General features: G+C 38.8%; 1 protein-coding gene across 1 annotated transcript; it reads right to left on the minus strand.

Moving 5' to 3' along the window:
* Window positions 1–895: 895 nt before the first annotated feature.
* LOC137131674 (protein shisa-like-2B) lies at window positions 896–14956 on the minus strand. The gene is made up of 3 exons (XM_067513272.1): window positions 14640–14956; window positions 9453–9589; window positions 896–5458 (listed from the first exon to the last, which is right to left on the minus strand). Exons 1-3 carry the CDS (start codon window positions 14903–14905, stop codon window positions 5271–5273), a joined length of 591 nt encoding a protein of 196 aa, XP_067369373.1. The 5' UTR covers window positions 14906–14956; the 3' UTR covers window positions 896–5270.
* Window positions 14957–15406: the final 450 nt, after the last annotated feature.

Below are 15406 nucleotides of genomic sequence, written 5' to 3' on the forward strand. Positions count from 1 at the left end.
AAATTTGTTCTTGATTCTACATGTTAGAACCCTCTTGGATGGATTTAACAACAGTCTTCTAAGATGTTTTCATCTCATTTGGTGTTTTGATGGTGGTGGAGGGTGCTGCCTAACATGCCTACATCAAAATCTTCCATAGTGTTTAACTGGGTTGAGGTCTGGTGACACTGAATCCTATGAGATACGATGTACATCATTTTCATAGTCATGAAATCATTCAGTGACCCCCAATGCCCTATGGCTGGATGATTGTCTGACCAGTCCCATCAGGATAGAAAGGTCTCATTGTAACATGAAGGTGATCACTCTTGACGTTTCATTGATTTGCACTGACCCTTCACTCTGAATGGGACAAATATTACCAAACCATGCCAGCAGAACACCTCCCACAGCGTAACAGAGCACTATGACGATGCATCGACTGTGCACGTCATACACCACAGTCCATTGACTGCTGTCTCACACATGTAAAGTACATGCAGTTGACTTGTTGTCACTTGAGCAGCATTTGTGGCTGCTGCCGCCGGTGCCCCAACAATTATACATGTCACAGATAATAACTGCAGTTTTATTCCTTAGTTGTACCATCCAATACCCCTGAGTAAAAGTATCTGCATTTATAATGATTAATTTATGCATTAATTCTAATAATTTGTCATCCATTTGCAGTTTCTTTTCTATGACACACTAATACTCATACCCTGGACGATGTGTCAGTGTTTATGACGTTGCTGGCTGTTGACTGATTTGACAGACTTTAAACATTCTGCAACTGTGACTAAATCATCTGAGAAGCCCTAACAGAGGTAAATATATAATTTGAAGTCTTTGCTTCCGCTTCATCAAGATCACAGATAATCATCAAAGCAAAGCACAGCACGCAAGATTGTGTAGTTATAACTTTAATAACTTTGGAAAATATACATATCAGTAAGAGGCACTTGAGCTGCCAAATGTCTTGTTATGAATGCAACAAAATTAAACATAAGCAGTCATGAGGTTATTAATAAGCTTTGACTTATTAAGACTGACATAACACGAAGATTTTTTTTTAAAAATGTACCGAGCAGTCATGGCACAAGATGACATTTCACAGCTGGAACAAAATAACTAAAATACACAAAAGAAAACGTTTTTTTCATCTCCATTAAAACACAAATGTGAGCAGCAGACTGAGAGCTGAAATTCATCCAGATTGTATTCTTTCCACCGCTTTCACACTTCACGAAGCACACAACTGCTGCATGCATACTGAGTAGGGTGTGACGCAGCTTTAAATGTGTGTCCATGGCAGTGGTTTTACCCTTTGAATCTAATTAATACTTTCTTTGTCACTGGCTACTCCAATATCCGTAAATCCGTATCCATAAATTTTGTCACCCGTAACGGCCAAATTATACTTTCCATTTGCCCTCTGACACATAAGTCTGATGAAAGCTCATGGATACAGTAGCAGAAACACAAATGTGCAAAATATGTGGTAAGTATCCAAAAGCAATAAGTCGAAAGCCAATGAAATGTGGAAAGTAGGAATTAGTCTTTGAAGGAATATTCTTTCCCAGTAAGACAGCATTAATACCCCTGTCATGTCAGTGGTTACAAAACTTAAGATGAAGCACATTAGCTGAAAAAGACTTAGACAAATGAAACCATAAAACCATCCTTAAGGACTATTACACTGCTGCTGTTTTTGCTCGAGCACCTCATTAAAAATCACACTTGATTGTTGAGGTGACTTATAGCTACAAGATACAGTTCAACGTTTGGGAAACACGTTTGCATCAGCAAAAGCCTCAGAATCAGCCTCAGAATCAGTGCGTTTCTTACCAGTCATGCAGAATTAATTGAAACTCTTTCATTGGTTCTAAGAATGAGACTTGCTCACAGACCTTAGAAGTGAGTGTCTCTCCACTTCTGAATCTTATGTTTGAATGAGTCTAGGTCACAGAAGGCATTGACAGCACCTCTCCACATCAAAATTGGATTTGAAGCATTTTTCTAATACAACCTCAATTCAGAAGAAGTTGGGACAATGTGTAAAACCAGCTGAGACAATGTCCAGACAATGTCTCTTTTAAGGGAAGGCCTTGCATATTTCAGTAGGTCAATGGTAAACCACATACTGCATCCATCACAGCAGCATGGCTTAACAGGAGAAGAGTCCAGGTGCTGAACTGCACAGACTGCAGTCCAGACCTTTCAACACTAAAAAACATGTGGTACATCATAAAATGAGGACTCCAGCTAAAAAGCAAAAAGCTGTTGAGCAGCTAGAATGTTGCGTGAAACAAGAATGGGACAACATTCCTCTCCTAAAACTCCAGCAGCTGGTCTTCTCACTGCCCATATATTTACAGACAGTTGTTAAAAGAAGACTTTTTTTGAGATGTGTTGCAGCCATCAAATTCAAAATGAGCTAATATTTTCAATGAAATGGTAAAATGTCTTAGTTTTAACATCTATGTTGTTTATGTTCTAGTGTAAATACAATATGGTTTGATGAGATTTGCAAATCATTGCATTGGGAATTTATTTACGCTTTACGCATCGTTCGAACTTTTTTGGAATTGAGGTTGTAAAAAACATCATTTGAGTGTGAATTTTATTAGTTACTTAGTTAAAATGACTTTTTTAAATATGTGACTTTTAAGACTGCAACGCTTTGTTAATGGGGTTACTGGTATCCACAATCAAACCCTTGCAGATGATCCAAAACACGGCAGCTCGCCTCATTTTTAATCTGCCAAAAAGGATTCATGTCCCACTGCTCTTCAGATCTCTGGCTTCCTGTAGCTGCTCGCATCAGGTTCAAAGCTCTGTCTCTTGGCTACGGGCTGGATCACCTCAACAACTCCTGCTTACCTCAACTCCCTCATTCAGGTCTACAATCCTTCCCGTTCGATTCCCGCACAGAAGACACCAAGCAAAACTCTTCAGCCCAATGATCTCACGATGGTGGAACGAGCTACCAAACTCTGCACGCTCAGCAAACTCACTCCCAATATTCAAATAAACCCTGAGAACAGAACTATTCTGCACCTTCCTATGCACTTAAATCTATTTCTAAAAAAGTCTCGTGAAATGTAAACACTTTTCTGATAAGACTTTGCTTTGGTATTTTTCTCCTTGACTTCCTGGATTTTTGCTGCCTTGTACCTCATGTGTAAGTCGCTTTGGATAAAAGTGTCTGCGAAATGACTAAATGTAAAACTGTAAATGTAAATGTAAGAAATCTGGCCTTCTGATAAAATAAGCTATTTATTAAATAAAAGAGGATATATCCTGTATAAACAATCATAAATTCTGCATGATTATTTTCAGTTTTGAAGAAACACAGAATGTATGACCAACTGACTTTGGAAGAAATTCTAGGGAAATGAGCTCTAATAAATAGATTATAACTCAGCTCATCTCATCTGTGTAAAGCCAATTAAAAAGCATTTGCTTCTGCTCATCTGTATTCAATACTTGGAGTCACCATTTCCAAACATCTTCTACTATTCATTTAATGCAATTTTAAATAATGTAGTTCTTCTTTTGTACATACAGACCTACATAATGTATGTGTAATTTATGCAATATTCCATGATGTCAATGTTTAGTCATCACTCTGAGAATGTACTCAGGTGATTTCTTAGTGGATCTTTTTTTCAAAACAAGTCTGTAACCTTTTTTTAAGTTTTCTAAAGAAATATAAAAATGTATGACCAACAAATGTTAACTACCTTTGGACTTTGGGGAATTTTCTAGGGAAATGTTTTCTAATAAATGGATTATAACTCACCTCATCTCAGTTATCTAAAACCAATCGAAAAATATTTTTTTCAATTCATCTGTATTCAATACCTGTGATTTAGCTGCAACTACAACCCCAATTCAAAAAAAGTTGGGGTAATGTGTAAAACGTAAATAAAAACAGAAGGCAATGATTTGCAAATCTCATCAACCCATATTTTGTCACAATAGAACATTAACAACATATCAGATGTTGAAACTGAGACATTTTACCATTTCACGGAAAACACTAGCTCATTTTGAATTTGATGGCAGCAACACATCTAAAAAAAAGTTTGAATAGGGTCAACAAAAGGTTGAAAAAGTAATTGCTGCAAAAAAACAAAACAATAAACAACTAATTAGGTTAACTGGCAACAGGTCAGTAACATGACTGGGTATAAAAGAAGCATTTAAGCGACGTAGAGCTGTGACAAACTGGGTTTAACAATTGTTAACCAATTTCAGAAATATTTTGCTAAACGTAAAATTGCGAAGATCCCACCACCTACAGTTTATCATCAAAAGATTCAGAGAATCCGGAGGAATCGTGGGCCCTCTCGCGGCACTGCATTAAAAACAGACAGGATTCTCTACTGGGCATCACTGGATGGGCTCAGGAACAATTCCAGATATCACTGTCTGTGAACACAGTTCGCTGTGTAATCCACAAATTTAAGTTAAAGCTGTATCATGCAAAGAAGAAGCCATGTGCGCACATGATCAAGAAACACTGTCGTTTTTCTCTGGGCCAAAGCTCAACATATTCTCCCATCCAGACAATGTCTCTTTCAGGGAAGGCCAACAACATGGCTTCGCAGGAGAAGAGTTCCGGTGCTGAACTGGGCCGCCTGCAGTCCAGACCTTTCGCCAATAGAAAAACATTTTCCGCATCATAAAAAAAAAAAAAAAACACCAGCCCTGCAGAAGAAGAGAATGGGACAACATTCCCCTCCTAAAACTCAAGAAACCGGTCTCCTCACTTCCCAGATGTTTACAGACAGTTGTTGAAACAAGAAGACCCCGTTCCAACGTTTTTGAGATGTGTTGCTGTCATCAAATTCAAAATGAGCTAATATTTTTCATGAAATAGTAAAATGTCTCAGTTTCAACATCTGATATGTTGTTTATGTTCTATTGTGAAGTAAATATGGGTTGATGAGATTTGCATTGTGTTTTTATTTACATTTTACACATCGTTCGAACCTTTTTTTTAACTGGGATTTGTATAAAAACTGTTTTATAGTCTGTACAGTTTACATTGTTGGCTTTCCTTCATGCTGCCTACAGAATAATACCACATACCATATTACAGTGTTGCACTGGTACAGACAATGTATGTGCAATAATTTATTTTGCCTGTTGTGTTGCTATGTCTCTGTGCAAATGACCACAAAAGTAAAAGAATAGGTCAACAGGACTATGGTGAATGTGATGATGATTAACATTTGGGTTTCAAAGTAAAAGTAGTTCAAAAAGTAAGATAGTCCACAAGTCTACGCAGGACCCTCAACATTGACAGATGTCACTGTAGCCATGAAACAACGTTGGAAAAGGCGGTCAGGGTCAGGGGGCTGGTTGTCACAGTCCAACTTGCCCCTCAGGAAGTGCTTCCTGATGCCTTGAGGTCCAGCAGAGGTGCTGGTATGACTTGGTCCTGGTTCTGGTGGACTTGACACAGCACCTAGAAGACAGAAAAGTCATGTAGGGTGTTTTAATCTTGTTTTCTATGCACCAAGGAACAGGAATGTATTGTTTCCAAAAGAGATGGTTTTGGGCTGGATCTAAGTGAACAATGGTCTGGTTTGTTCTAGCGGAAACACTTTCTGGATGGTTCAGACCTTCAGGTCAATAATAAGAAGTTGTATACTGTACCTTCACAGAGTTTTTATGGTACATGTTCTGCACTTATACAGCGCTTTTCTACCTATTGGCACTCAAAGCACTTTACACTGCTTCTCAACCATCCATTTGCACAATCACACACACATTCACGCACTGGGAGCAACTAAGTTGGGGTTCAGTGTCTTGCTCAAGGACACTTCAACATGTGGATCGAACCAACACTTGGTGGAAGACCACGCTACCTTCCTGTGGCATAGTCACAGTTTATATGCCTGCTTCTGTGAGCCAGTTGGTGAGAAACGACCTTTTGATGAGAGGTGAAACATAAAAACCACTGCAGCTCCTTTAGCATTCCTAGGATAAATATTTAACCACAATTTGGTGCAAAGGAGAAATAAAGAATCAAAAAAGTGAATAAGAGTACAAGAAACAATGCCAAGCAAAAGTCAAGAACTACAGCATCAGTCCATCAAAGTGTGAGAAGCCATAAGAAAAAGCCCACAGTAACCACAGGATGTAGGTATGTTATGCAAAGTTCCGTAATGTGGCTTTTAAAATGTGAATCCTAATGTAACCAGATCAAATATATACAATACAAAAATCCCCTTACAAATTCTAAAAACGGGTAAACAAATTGCTTTTTAAAGTTGCTATGAACAATATTTTCATTTTAACAATAGAGTTATTAGTGTACAAACAGTTTTTAAAAAAAATAAATTTAACACTGGATTAAATGTGTATGTGAATGTGACAATCTCACGAGAATAATACGCCCAACACTGCAGTTTTCAGTTGACGCTTAAAGGACTATTAAAGGACTATTTCAATTGACATGATGTCATCCGGAGGAGTTATAGAGAAATAAATCAGTCTTTAGGGATTGCCGCAACTGTCAATAGATTGAAATCCTTTCAAATGACATCATCTGTTCTGAAAACTCCTCCGGTTTATGTCATAAGGGAAGATGGGATCTTTCAATACAGGGAAGGCAGTTTAATACCATTTATTTAAGCTACAGTGGCTATAGAAAAAAATCAACACAATTTCAAAACATTCACATTTTGTTGTTTTCTAGCATCAAAATTAAAACACACAAAAACAGATATTTTCAAGCTTGCATGCATTCATACATACAGAGCCACCTCTGCAATACAAACTCCTTCCTCCCATTCATTGGCTTTTTCTCTACCAACTTTGCACATCTAGACTGAGCAGTGCTTTCCACTCTCCCAAACTGGATTGTGACGGCTGGGGGACTACAGTCTTTAGGTCTTTCCACAGATTTTCAATAGGAGTGAAATCCAGGCTTTGACTAAACCACGTGAGGACGTTAACCATTTTCTCCTACAGTCATTGTATGGTCAGTTTGGCTGAACACTTTGTTTGGATGGTCCCATCCTCAGTTTTCTGACAGACAGCAGTAGATTTTCCTCATCACTTTGACACTACGTTGTCCCACCCATTTTCCATTCTTTTCTGACAAGGGCTCCACTCCCTCCCCACAACAGGATGTTACCACCCTAATGCTATGCTGTAGTTATGGTGTTGCATGAAAAATGACATCATCTTTTGTCATCTCTTCTTAACCCTTTGGCATTAAGGCCCGAGTTCAACTTTGGGCTCATCTGACCATAGGGCATTTTTCATTTTGGCCTCAGAATCTTGCAGGTATTCTTTGGAAAAGCTCTGAGACTTGATGTGTCCTTTCTTGAGGAGGGTCTTTTTCTTGAAACAAATCAGGTTTGTGGAGCACCTGCGATATTGTTGTCACATGCACATTAGCGACCCCTCTTTGCCATGAAATCCTGTAACTCCTGGGCTATTGGCCTCTCTGTCGTTCAGTTTTGAGAGATGTCCTGACCTAGACTTTTGCAAAATTTTGCAAATTAAATATTTCTGTTTTCTATTCTTTATTAATTTTCAGAGCTGGTGCTATTTTTTTTTTTTCACTTTGATATTCTAATCTATGCAGTGGATCAGTGGTAGAGCATTGGGTTGGAATGTAGGAGGCCACTGGTTTGAATCCCACACCAAAAGGGGTGGGCTTGCTCTGCCACCAAGGGGCCAACTTGGCACTGGTTCTTTTTGTTTAATGAATCAAGCTGGAAAAACTCGGTGTCATTCTGCGTTTTCAGTTCAGTCTAAATAAGTGAATACACCTTATAGAGCTTGAGGGGGTCACTGAACGGTTTAACGAGCATCAAAATGATGTGAATCATATGCGATGGCCTTCACTGTCACCACAGCTCAACCCAAAGGAACAGCTACAGTATGGGAGACTTTAAACTGTTAGTCAGCGGTCTCCTCTACCACTAGCATCAAAACTCCAAATGAGGGAATGAACTGTGGAACAATTGTGTTCCATCCTGCAGTCTGACTATGGCCCACAGCTGGATTGGTTCTTATATGTATGTTTTCTGACACTTTATTATTACCTTTGTCTTCCAGGGAGCAGTTGCATCTCCTCTTCATCTTCTCCCTGTCATCTACCCGCTCCTACCTGCCTCTGTTGTTTGTTGTGATTTTATCCATCCATCTGGTGAACGTGTTGAAATTTGCTGATTCTTCGTTCCCTATTCTTTGCTGTTGATTTTAACACTATCTTTGCTGCCTTGAAAAGAGATTTACTATTGGCTTCCTGTCTGTTTTTGTTCTACTGGATGTAACTAAGGGTTTCTATAGTTCTTCTACGTCTTGTGTATAACTTTTCTTGGCCTCCTTTGCCAACTGTTAATGTATGGATGTTGTTAGTCTATAGGAATTGATGCAACCATCAATAACTTTTTGTGATGGTGACTACTTTATGTTGTGTCTGTCTTTCATTTGGTTTTGTTGCCTTTATCATGTTTACCTGCTCATTTTCTGACTGAATGAATTCAGAAAGCGTAACGCAGGATGGTTCAGTACAGACTCATTATTTTGCACATCTGTCAACATAAAGACATTTTCTCAGAATTTATCCTGATTTGCCCAATCAGTCACTAATTGTATTAAACCCTCTTCACTGAATAGTTGCCTATGTGTCTGTAGTTCCTGAATGAGTACCACCTTATCTAGTATGTTACAGAGGTTTATTTGAGGACCTTATACAAAGTCAGGCCTGTGGTTGGACTCCAGGGTCTTCCTGGCCACGTATCAAAGTGTCCTTGGGGCAAGACAATGACCCTAGAGTTACCCTTGGCTTCCAGGCAAGGCAGTTTATTTGAGTAAATATGTTATCTTAAGCTCCGGATCTGATAGCCGTATCCAAATATGCTGCAATAAATGACAAACGAAATGCATAATGTTTAAACCTGTTTTTAGAATTTGAACCTGATACCTGTTATTTTAAATGTATGCACACAGTTTGCCTTGGTCAGTGAGTCGGAATACTTTGCTGTTAATTCTCAGTAATGTCTGTAACATCTTCTGTAAGTGTTTTTCCTTGGCAACCCTTCCAAACAAACCAAACTTGTTCAGTCTTCTAATTGTGCTGTTATGAAGTTTAACATTCACCATGCTCAGTGAGGCCTGTAGGGTCTGAGATGGAGCTCTTGTTTCTGTCTGGCCACATTCCTGTCTACTGGGAATAATCTTTTGGTAAGAAACCTCTCACATTGTCAACAGCTTGAGCATGTCCCTGTTGATTTTCACATCTTACTGCTGGTTAATAGCCTGCCTGTGTTTTGCTCTCTTCCAATAGATTGGTCATTATTGTTAAATAATAAAACCAAGAGCTGAGAATCCATGAATATTCAGTTTGAAAACTAGGAAATGCCAAGCTTGCAAAGTCTAGTCTGGTCCTGGAAGTGCTAGCAGAGCGACCCCCACACAAAGAGGCAGCTAGTCAGTACCTGGTGCTCGGAGAGGCAGCCCATTGTCCAGCCCCCTGGGTTTGGTGGCAATGAACAGGTAGCAGAGGACACACAGAGTGATGATGAAGGCCAGGAGAACCACAGCTGCTACAGAGAGTCCCACAAGAGCTCCGAGACTATAAAGCAGAGAAGAGACACTCACAGTTTACTGTCAAATAGAACTGACATATTTGTGTGTTTATTAAAATTGATTTTGTTTTTACCCTGACTGACTGAAAAAACAATGCTTGGACATGATATCGTTCATTTCCTTAGTATATTAAGGGACATTTAAATGAATGCAGCAGTGCTGTAGAGCATTGTTTTGATGAATAGCATCCAGTTCTGTTTGGTGCATTAGAGGGCACACAGACACGCAGATTCCTGCTGACATTTTAACACTGTTAAGGTTGAAATATTCATACAAAGAAAATTGTTTAGGCAGAAACACAGAATGTTAAGCTCACCAAAAGAAAGAAAAATGCAGTGTTGGGCAGATTACAACTTCCTGAACCTTAAGTGAAGTCATATGTGAGTCTTGTAGTGTCCTGGAAATAGCAGTAGCAGAACATCATTCTTGCTCATATGTGTGTTTTCAACATTTCTGTTGTTGGAGTGAGACGAATCGCATGACCTTTAGTCTCACTCACGCACAGACTGGCTATTGTGAGGTTCATGGGTTTCATGGGTCTTTTTATTTTATATTTTCTAAAACCTCTTAAACATGATATAGCCTTTTGAAGGTATGTAATAGGCAATCTAGCCGCAGCAGTGTGGCTGAAAGCAGTTGTGATAGCAGTGCAGACTGTTGCCATCAAAGCTGCAAAGTATCTGTTTTAGGTTTTTTTTTAAGTCTGTGTCTGTGTCACCTAACACTTTGCTTTCTCCACACACAAATGTGGGAAAGAAAATGTTGAACCGGGGTGACCTTGGTTGTCACCTTGCCACAAAATTTGTATTTCCTACTATGTCAATTATGTGTAAATTCACAAAAAAATATATATGTGTGATAGGAAGGAGGCTGCTTCTCCTCCAGATCATCTGGGACTGAGAGGTATTCACATATTTTCAGTGTTTATGTTACTTCACCCATGGTAATAATGCATGAGCAAACAGTTCACCTTTGGTAGGGGCTGAGATGTTAGACAGCGTTATTGTAGAAATCATCTGATCATTGCTTATTCTGCCTAAAATGTCAACCGTGAATTCCTAAGTGAAGTTCCTGGCTAAATGAAACCGGCTTTTGTCAGGAGTTACCCCTAAACATCCAGAATGGACTCAGCAGCAAATCTCACATCAGTTTTAGCATTTGTAGAAATGTATAAATTAACGTATATCATGTAAATAAATCAAGCATTAAGTAATCAGCCCTTGGACAGTTGTAGGAAAATTGGGTGACCAGAAGTCCGTATTAGCTAATAGTTTTCAATGACCGTAACATTAATATCTGTTTTATATTCAAGCTAATGCAACTTAAAATCTCTAGTTGTTATTGTCACAACTTTGCAATGAGAGTCATTCTGGCAAAGTTCTTTAAAATGAACATAAACAGTTGAATCAATGAATTTCTAAAAGTTCACTCAACTCATGAAATAAAGTTATTACAAGCACAGATAACATTTACCAGTGCATTTTTTCACTGGACATAAATTTCAAGGCAGCCTTTCAATCATATTTTTAAGTTAAAACAATGTTATAATATACAGTGTAAAATTTGAATAAGTAAATACATATTTTTTTCCTTCAGTGCTTCTGTGAGGAACCTTGGAGTTACCCTTGTGCAGGAGTTGTCTTTTACCTCACATATAAAACGAATCTCTAGAACAGCCTTCCTCCACCTACGGAACATTGCCAATATTAAGAGCATCCTGTCTCAAAGTGATGCCGAAAAACTGGTCCATGCATTTATTACTTCTAGGTTGAAATACTGTAATTCCCTATTATAAAGCCCTATATAAAGCTCTGAATGGTCAGGCTCCATCATATATAGCTCATATTCACGTAAGGTCCGATTAGACCACTTCGATCTCAGAATGCAGGTCTACTTGAGTTTCCAGAAGTAGAATTGGAGGAAGAGCCTTTAGCTATCAAGCTCCTCTCCTGTGGAACCAGCTCCCAATCCAGATACGGGGAGCAGACACCCTCTCTATTTTTAAGACTAGGCTTAAAACCTTCCTTTTTGATAAAGCTTATAGTTAAAGCTGCACAGTTACCCTGAACTAGATCAAAGTTGAGATGCTATGGATTTAGCTCCTCTCCTCTCTTTTGTCTCTCTACACAAAAACTGCAACTTCAAATTCTTATTCATGATGTTTGTAGGAGGACTGAAAGGGCTTACATCACATCCATCCATCCATTACCTTTAAGTTTTCTGCGTCGTGGGAGGCTGGAGCCTATTCCAGCTGTCACTGGGCAAAAGGCAGGTTATAAACTTACAAACTTCCCCAAAACTCGATAACCGATGAATTCTCCGCTTCTGTTGCCCATCTACTGTTCAGAATCAACAAAAAAGTAAAAATACCAACTATTTTGTTGTTTGCCTAAAAATAAAAACAGGTCTTAGTCATATAGTCATGTGTAAAGGGGTGTGTTTATTATAATCAAAGTATAAGCCTAAATAAGGTTTAGTCATTTCAATTGGCAAGAATTTTAATTAGAATTTGGTCAAAGTTAAACCATAAGAAAGACGATTAACTAACGATACTTTAGAGAGATTTTCTTTAAATCCTCATACAGGCTTGTTCCTAGTCCCCTAGGCTCAAGCCAGAAGATGGAAGGGACCTTGAGGCAGGTACTGTATTTCTTCAACACCACAAAAAAGATAAAGAAGAATCATTCGGCAATTTAGAAGTTTAGAGTCTTAAAAGTGTTTTTTTTTTTTTTTTCAACATACCAGGCACAAAATACTGTATTTGAGAACAGTGTATTATGTACATCCTCAGATTCAGGTTTATTTTTTTGTTAGGATTCAAGAAGCTTGCCCAGAATTGAGTAATGAGCAGTATGATGCCATGTCCTTGTACCAGAATATCAGAATGGGCCTCCAGCTATTCTGTGATGAAAAGCCTATGACTGATTAGAACTGGGTCTTTCCATTTGTTGCAGTAAACTAATAAATACTGTTTCCTCACTGCCTATCTAAAAGGTTTTTGTTCATTTGCATCAGGACCCGCTTGAAGCACATTCCACCGCTCATATAGGGAAGGTTTCTTCAGTTCGGAAGAAAGCTGAAGAAGCGTAAAGAAAAACCCTTTGTCCAGATCCTACTGACAACACACCTTTGGCATAACCATGAGTCAGATGACTGAGAACGTCAACCTACTCCTTCCTTTTTCGCAACGTAAAATCCAGCTCCTTTCTTCCAAAACCTCTCTCTGGACCAAGGTGGTGTTCCAGTCTTTGATATCTGAAACTATGACCATAGTGTTGTACTGTCATTATCCATCTTCCTCAATTTCTGTAGTTGGCCACTCAGCTCTCGGTTTGATCAAACTCACGGGTCAAACTGTTCAGCCGATTGTGATAAATACTTAAAGAAGTATATTTAAAGTATTCTTCTCTGGAAAACTCTCCTGTGTGCTATTTCAGGTGGCTCAAGTCAGCTAACCAAACTCCACCCAGTTGTTATGACAAAACTGTCTAAAGTCGCAGTTACGTCATCTTGACACACAGGAGATATGAGAATGTGAGGTAATGATGTTGGCTGTCAAAGTAAGGAGAGTTTTTTTTTTAAGGCTGAGGCAGCAAGACAAAAGACTGCAGAAAAAATCGGAGTCACTTCATCACTGATCGGCGTCACCTTGTCAACCTTGACGGAGGTGACACCGAGAAAGTACCAGATACTATTTGCAACTTTTCAGGATTCCCATTCTTTCACTTTTCATTAAAGACACTGATTATGGCTCCATTCTCAAATGATAAAATAGGCAAGACGTTTAAAATATATTTACCATGTTCTGTTGCTACTGGGGGCTTTAAAGCCAGAGCAGCAGCGGAGTATGTGAGTGATGTGCTCTGCATTCATGCCTGGTCACATCAACGCCTACTCTGTACCTTGAGAGTAGTAAAGCACTCCAGTAAAAGCACAGCAGTGTTTTAGTGGGATTCTTATTACACATAATGACACATAATGATGCAGAATGGCCAGATACAGTATACTACATGCTGCTCAGAGCCAGTTAGTTTCAGTGAAGCATAAACTCCTACTGAGATAATTTGGTAAAACAGGAACTGATTGAAACTCCATTAGTAACACAAATGAACTTTTCCTAAAGCTAAGGTAATTTCACAAATTATATCATCGCACATTCACCCCTTAAATGTTTTGCAACAACATTCTGTATTATTATGAGTTTATACTTTAAATGCACTTTCTGTGTCGCAGCAGTGTGATTGAACCAGGCTCGTTGAACCATTTACATCCATGTGCCTGTGGATACAGTACACGCCGCAGCATTTCCCACGGAGATGCCCCAAATGCAAACCAAGACTTTTCTGAATAATAAATACCATGATAAACAGTTTCTGCACCAATAGTTAGCTTTTTTAGTGAATCATTCATTGCTTTGAATAAAAGCGTCTGCCAAAGGATTGTAAAGGTACTGAGAGACAACACTGTTCCTAATGGGTTTTTTAATGGTGAATTTAGGTTCTTTTTATTTGTGTGTTTGTGGCAAATCTCAAGAACTTCTGCATTTGCACTCTGCATAATTGAGAGTTTAGCTTGTTAAAACATTAAAATACCACAAAAATTCGCATGTCTACTCCCCACATATTGATTCAAGACGGGTCTGAATATTTTCGAAGGCCATTAAAATATAAACCTTTTTAATTAGTCTGCAGGTTCTGACCAATGACAACCAATTAGCCTGATCTGAGGCAAACAAGGAGAAGCTGCAAAATGCCATCAACAGGTTGTGAACCTGTTAAAGGCATTGCACCGTCTGTGGGTGGTGTTGTGATTATGTGTTTCTGAAATTTCTAATGTTTTCAGGCTGTATGCTTTAAGCTCTTGTAAGAAGTCTGTAGACTTCAGGATTTACTGCAGGACAAATCCTATCTGCTGATCCACATCAGGCTCTGAAGGTTTTAATTATGCACAGTAAATTTAAATTAATACCTGACCTTGCAAAATCAATCTGTACAACTGTGATGCACATCAACCTAACTACTTTTATTGCTCCTTACCTTAACCACCACATGTATCCATATTCGTAAGGGAAAAAGCTGTTGGGGTCATCACAGCAATATTTCAAGTCACTGAAGCCGCAGCAGAAAAGTGCCGTGCTGTCACTGTCCGGTTTCGGACACTTGAAGCCATCCACGAACACGTTTTCCTTGCTGTAGTAACTTTCACAGTCCGAGCTCATATCAGAGACAGCTGTCAGGAAGAGCAGCATGGACGCAGCCGGATGCGGTGTGGCGCATAAAAAACCCGCTCTCACAACGTCCATGTCCCTCTGGTCCAACTTCACATCACGAAGTATGTGATCTAGGAGCTTACAAGACGGTGTGACACGAGTGCATCCCCACCCACCACTATCTCCCCCTCTCTCTCCGTCTCTCTCTCTCTCTCTCTCTCACTCTATCGATTTAAAAAAAAAAAACGGCTGGTTAATGGAAGCATCTTTTTTTATTATAGCAACGTGGACTTCATCGTGGAAATTTGTGGCAAGATGTCTAAGAGAAGAGTAAGAAGGCAACACAGGTGGGTGTTACCTTTGTAATCATGGGATGTCAAAATAAGAGTATGCGGAGTTAAGATGAATAAAGACATTTGAGTCTAGGCTCAATACAATTACATAATGTCATTAGAAGGATACAGATGCATAAAAAGTAAATAAAAAAAAACACACAAGGAATGTATGTTTTGTGCAAAAAAAATCATAGACTTTTTAAAATTACTATTATCAGTAGATATTAAAATCTACTGGATTCATACATCTTAGATTTAG

The sequence above is a fragment of the Channa argus genome, chromosome 8 (genome assembly GCF_033026475.1).
Source record: "Channa argus isolate prfri chromosome 8, Channa argus male v1.0, whole genome shotgun sequence".
Lineage (NCBI taxonomy): Eukaryota > Metazoa > Chordata > Actinopteri > Anabantiformes > Channidae > Channa > Channa argus.

Bases quoted from the DNA above. Each gene is read 5' to 3' on its own strand.
- LOC137131674 (XM_067513272.1), bottom strand. From the start codon at position 14,905: ATGGACGTTGTGAGAGCGGGTTTTTTATGCGCCACACCGCATCCGGCT. The intron at 9,590-14,639 runs GTAAGGAGCAAT...TCTGCTTTATAG, and splicing joins GGATACATGTGGTGGTTAAG to TCTCGGAGCTCTTGTGGGAC. The intron at 5,459-9,452 runs GTACTGACTAGC...TCTGTCTTCTAG, and splicing joins GCTGCCTCTCCGAGCACCAG to GTGCTGTGTCAAGTCCACCA.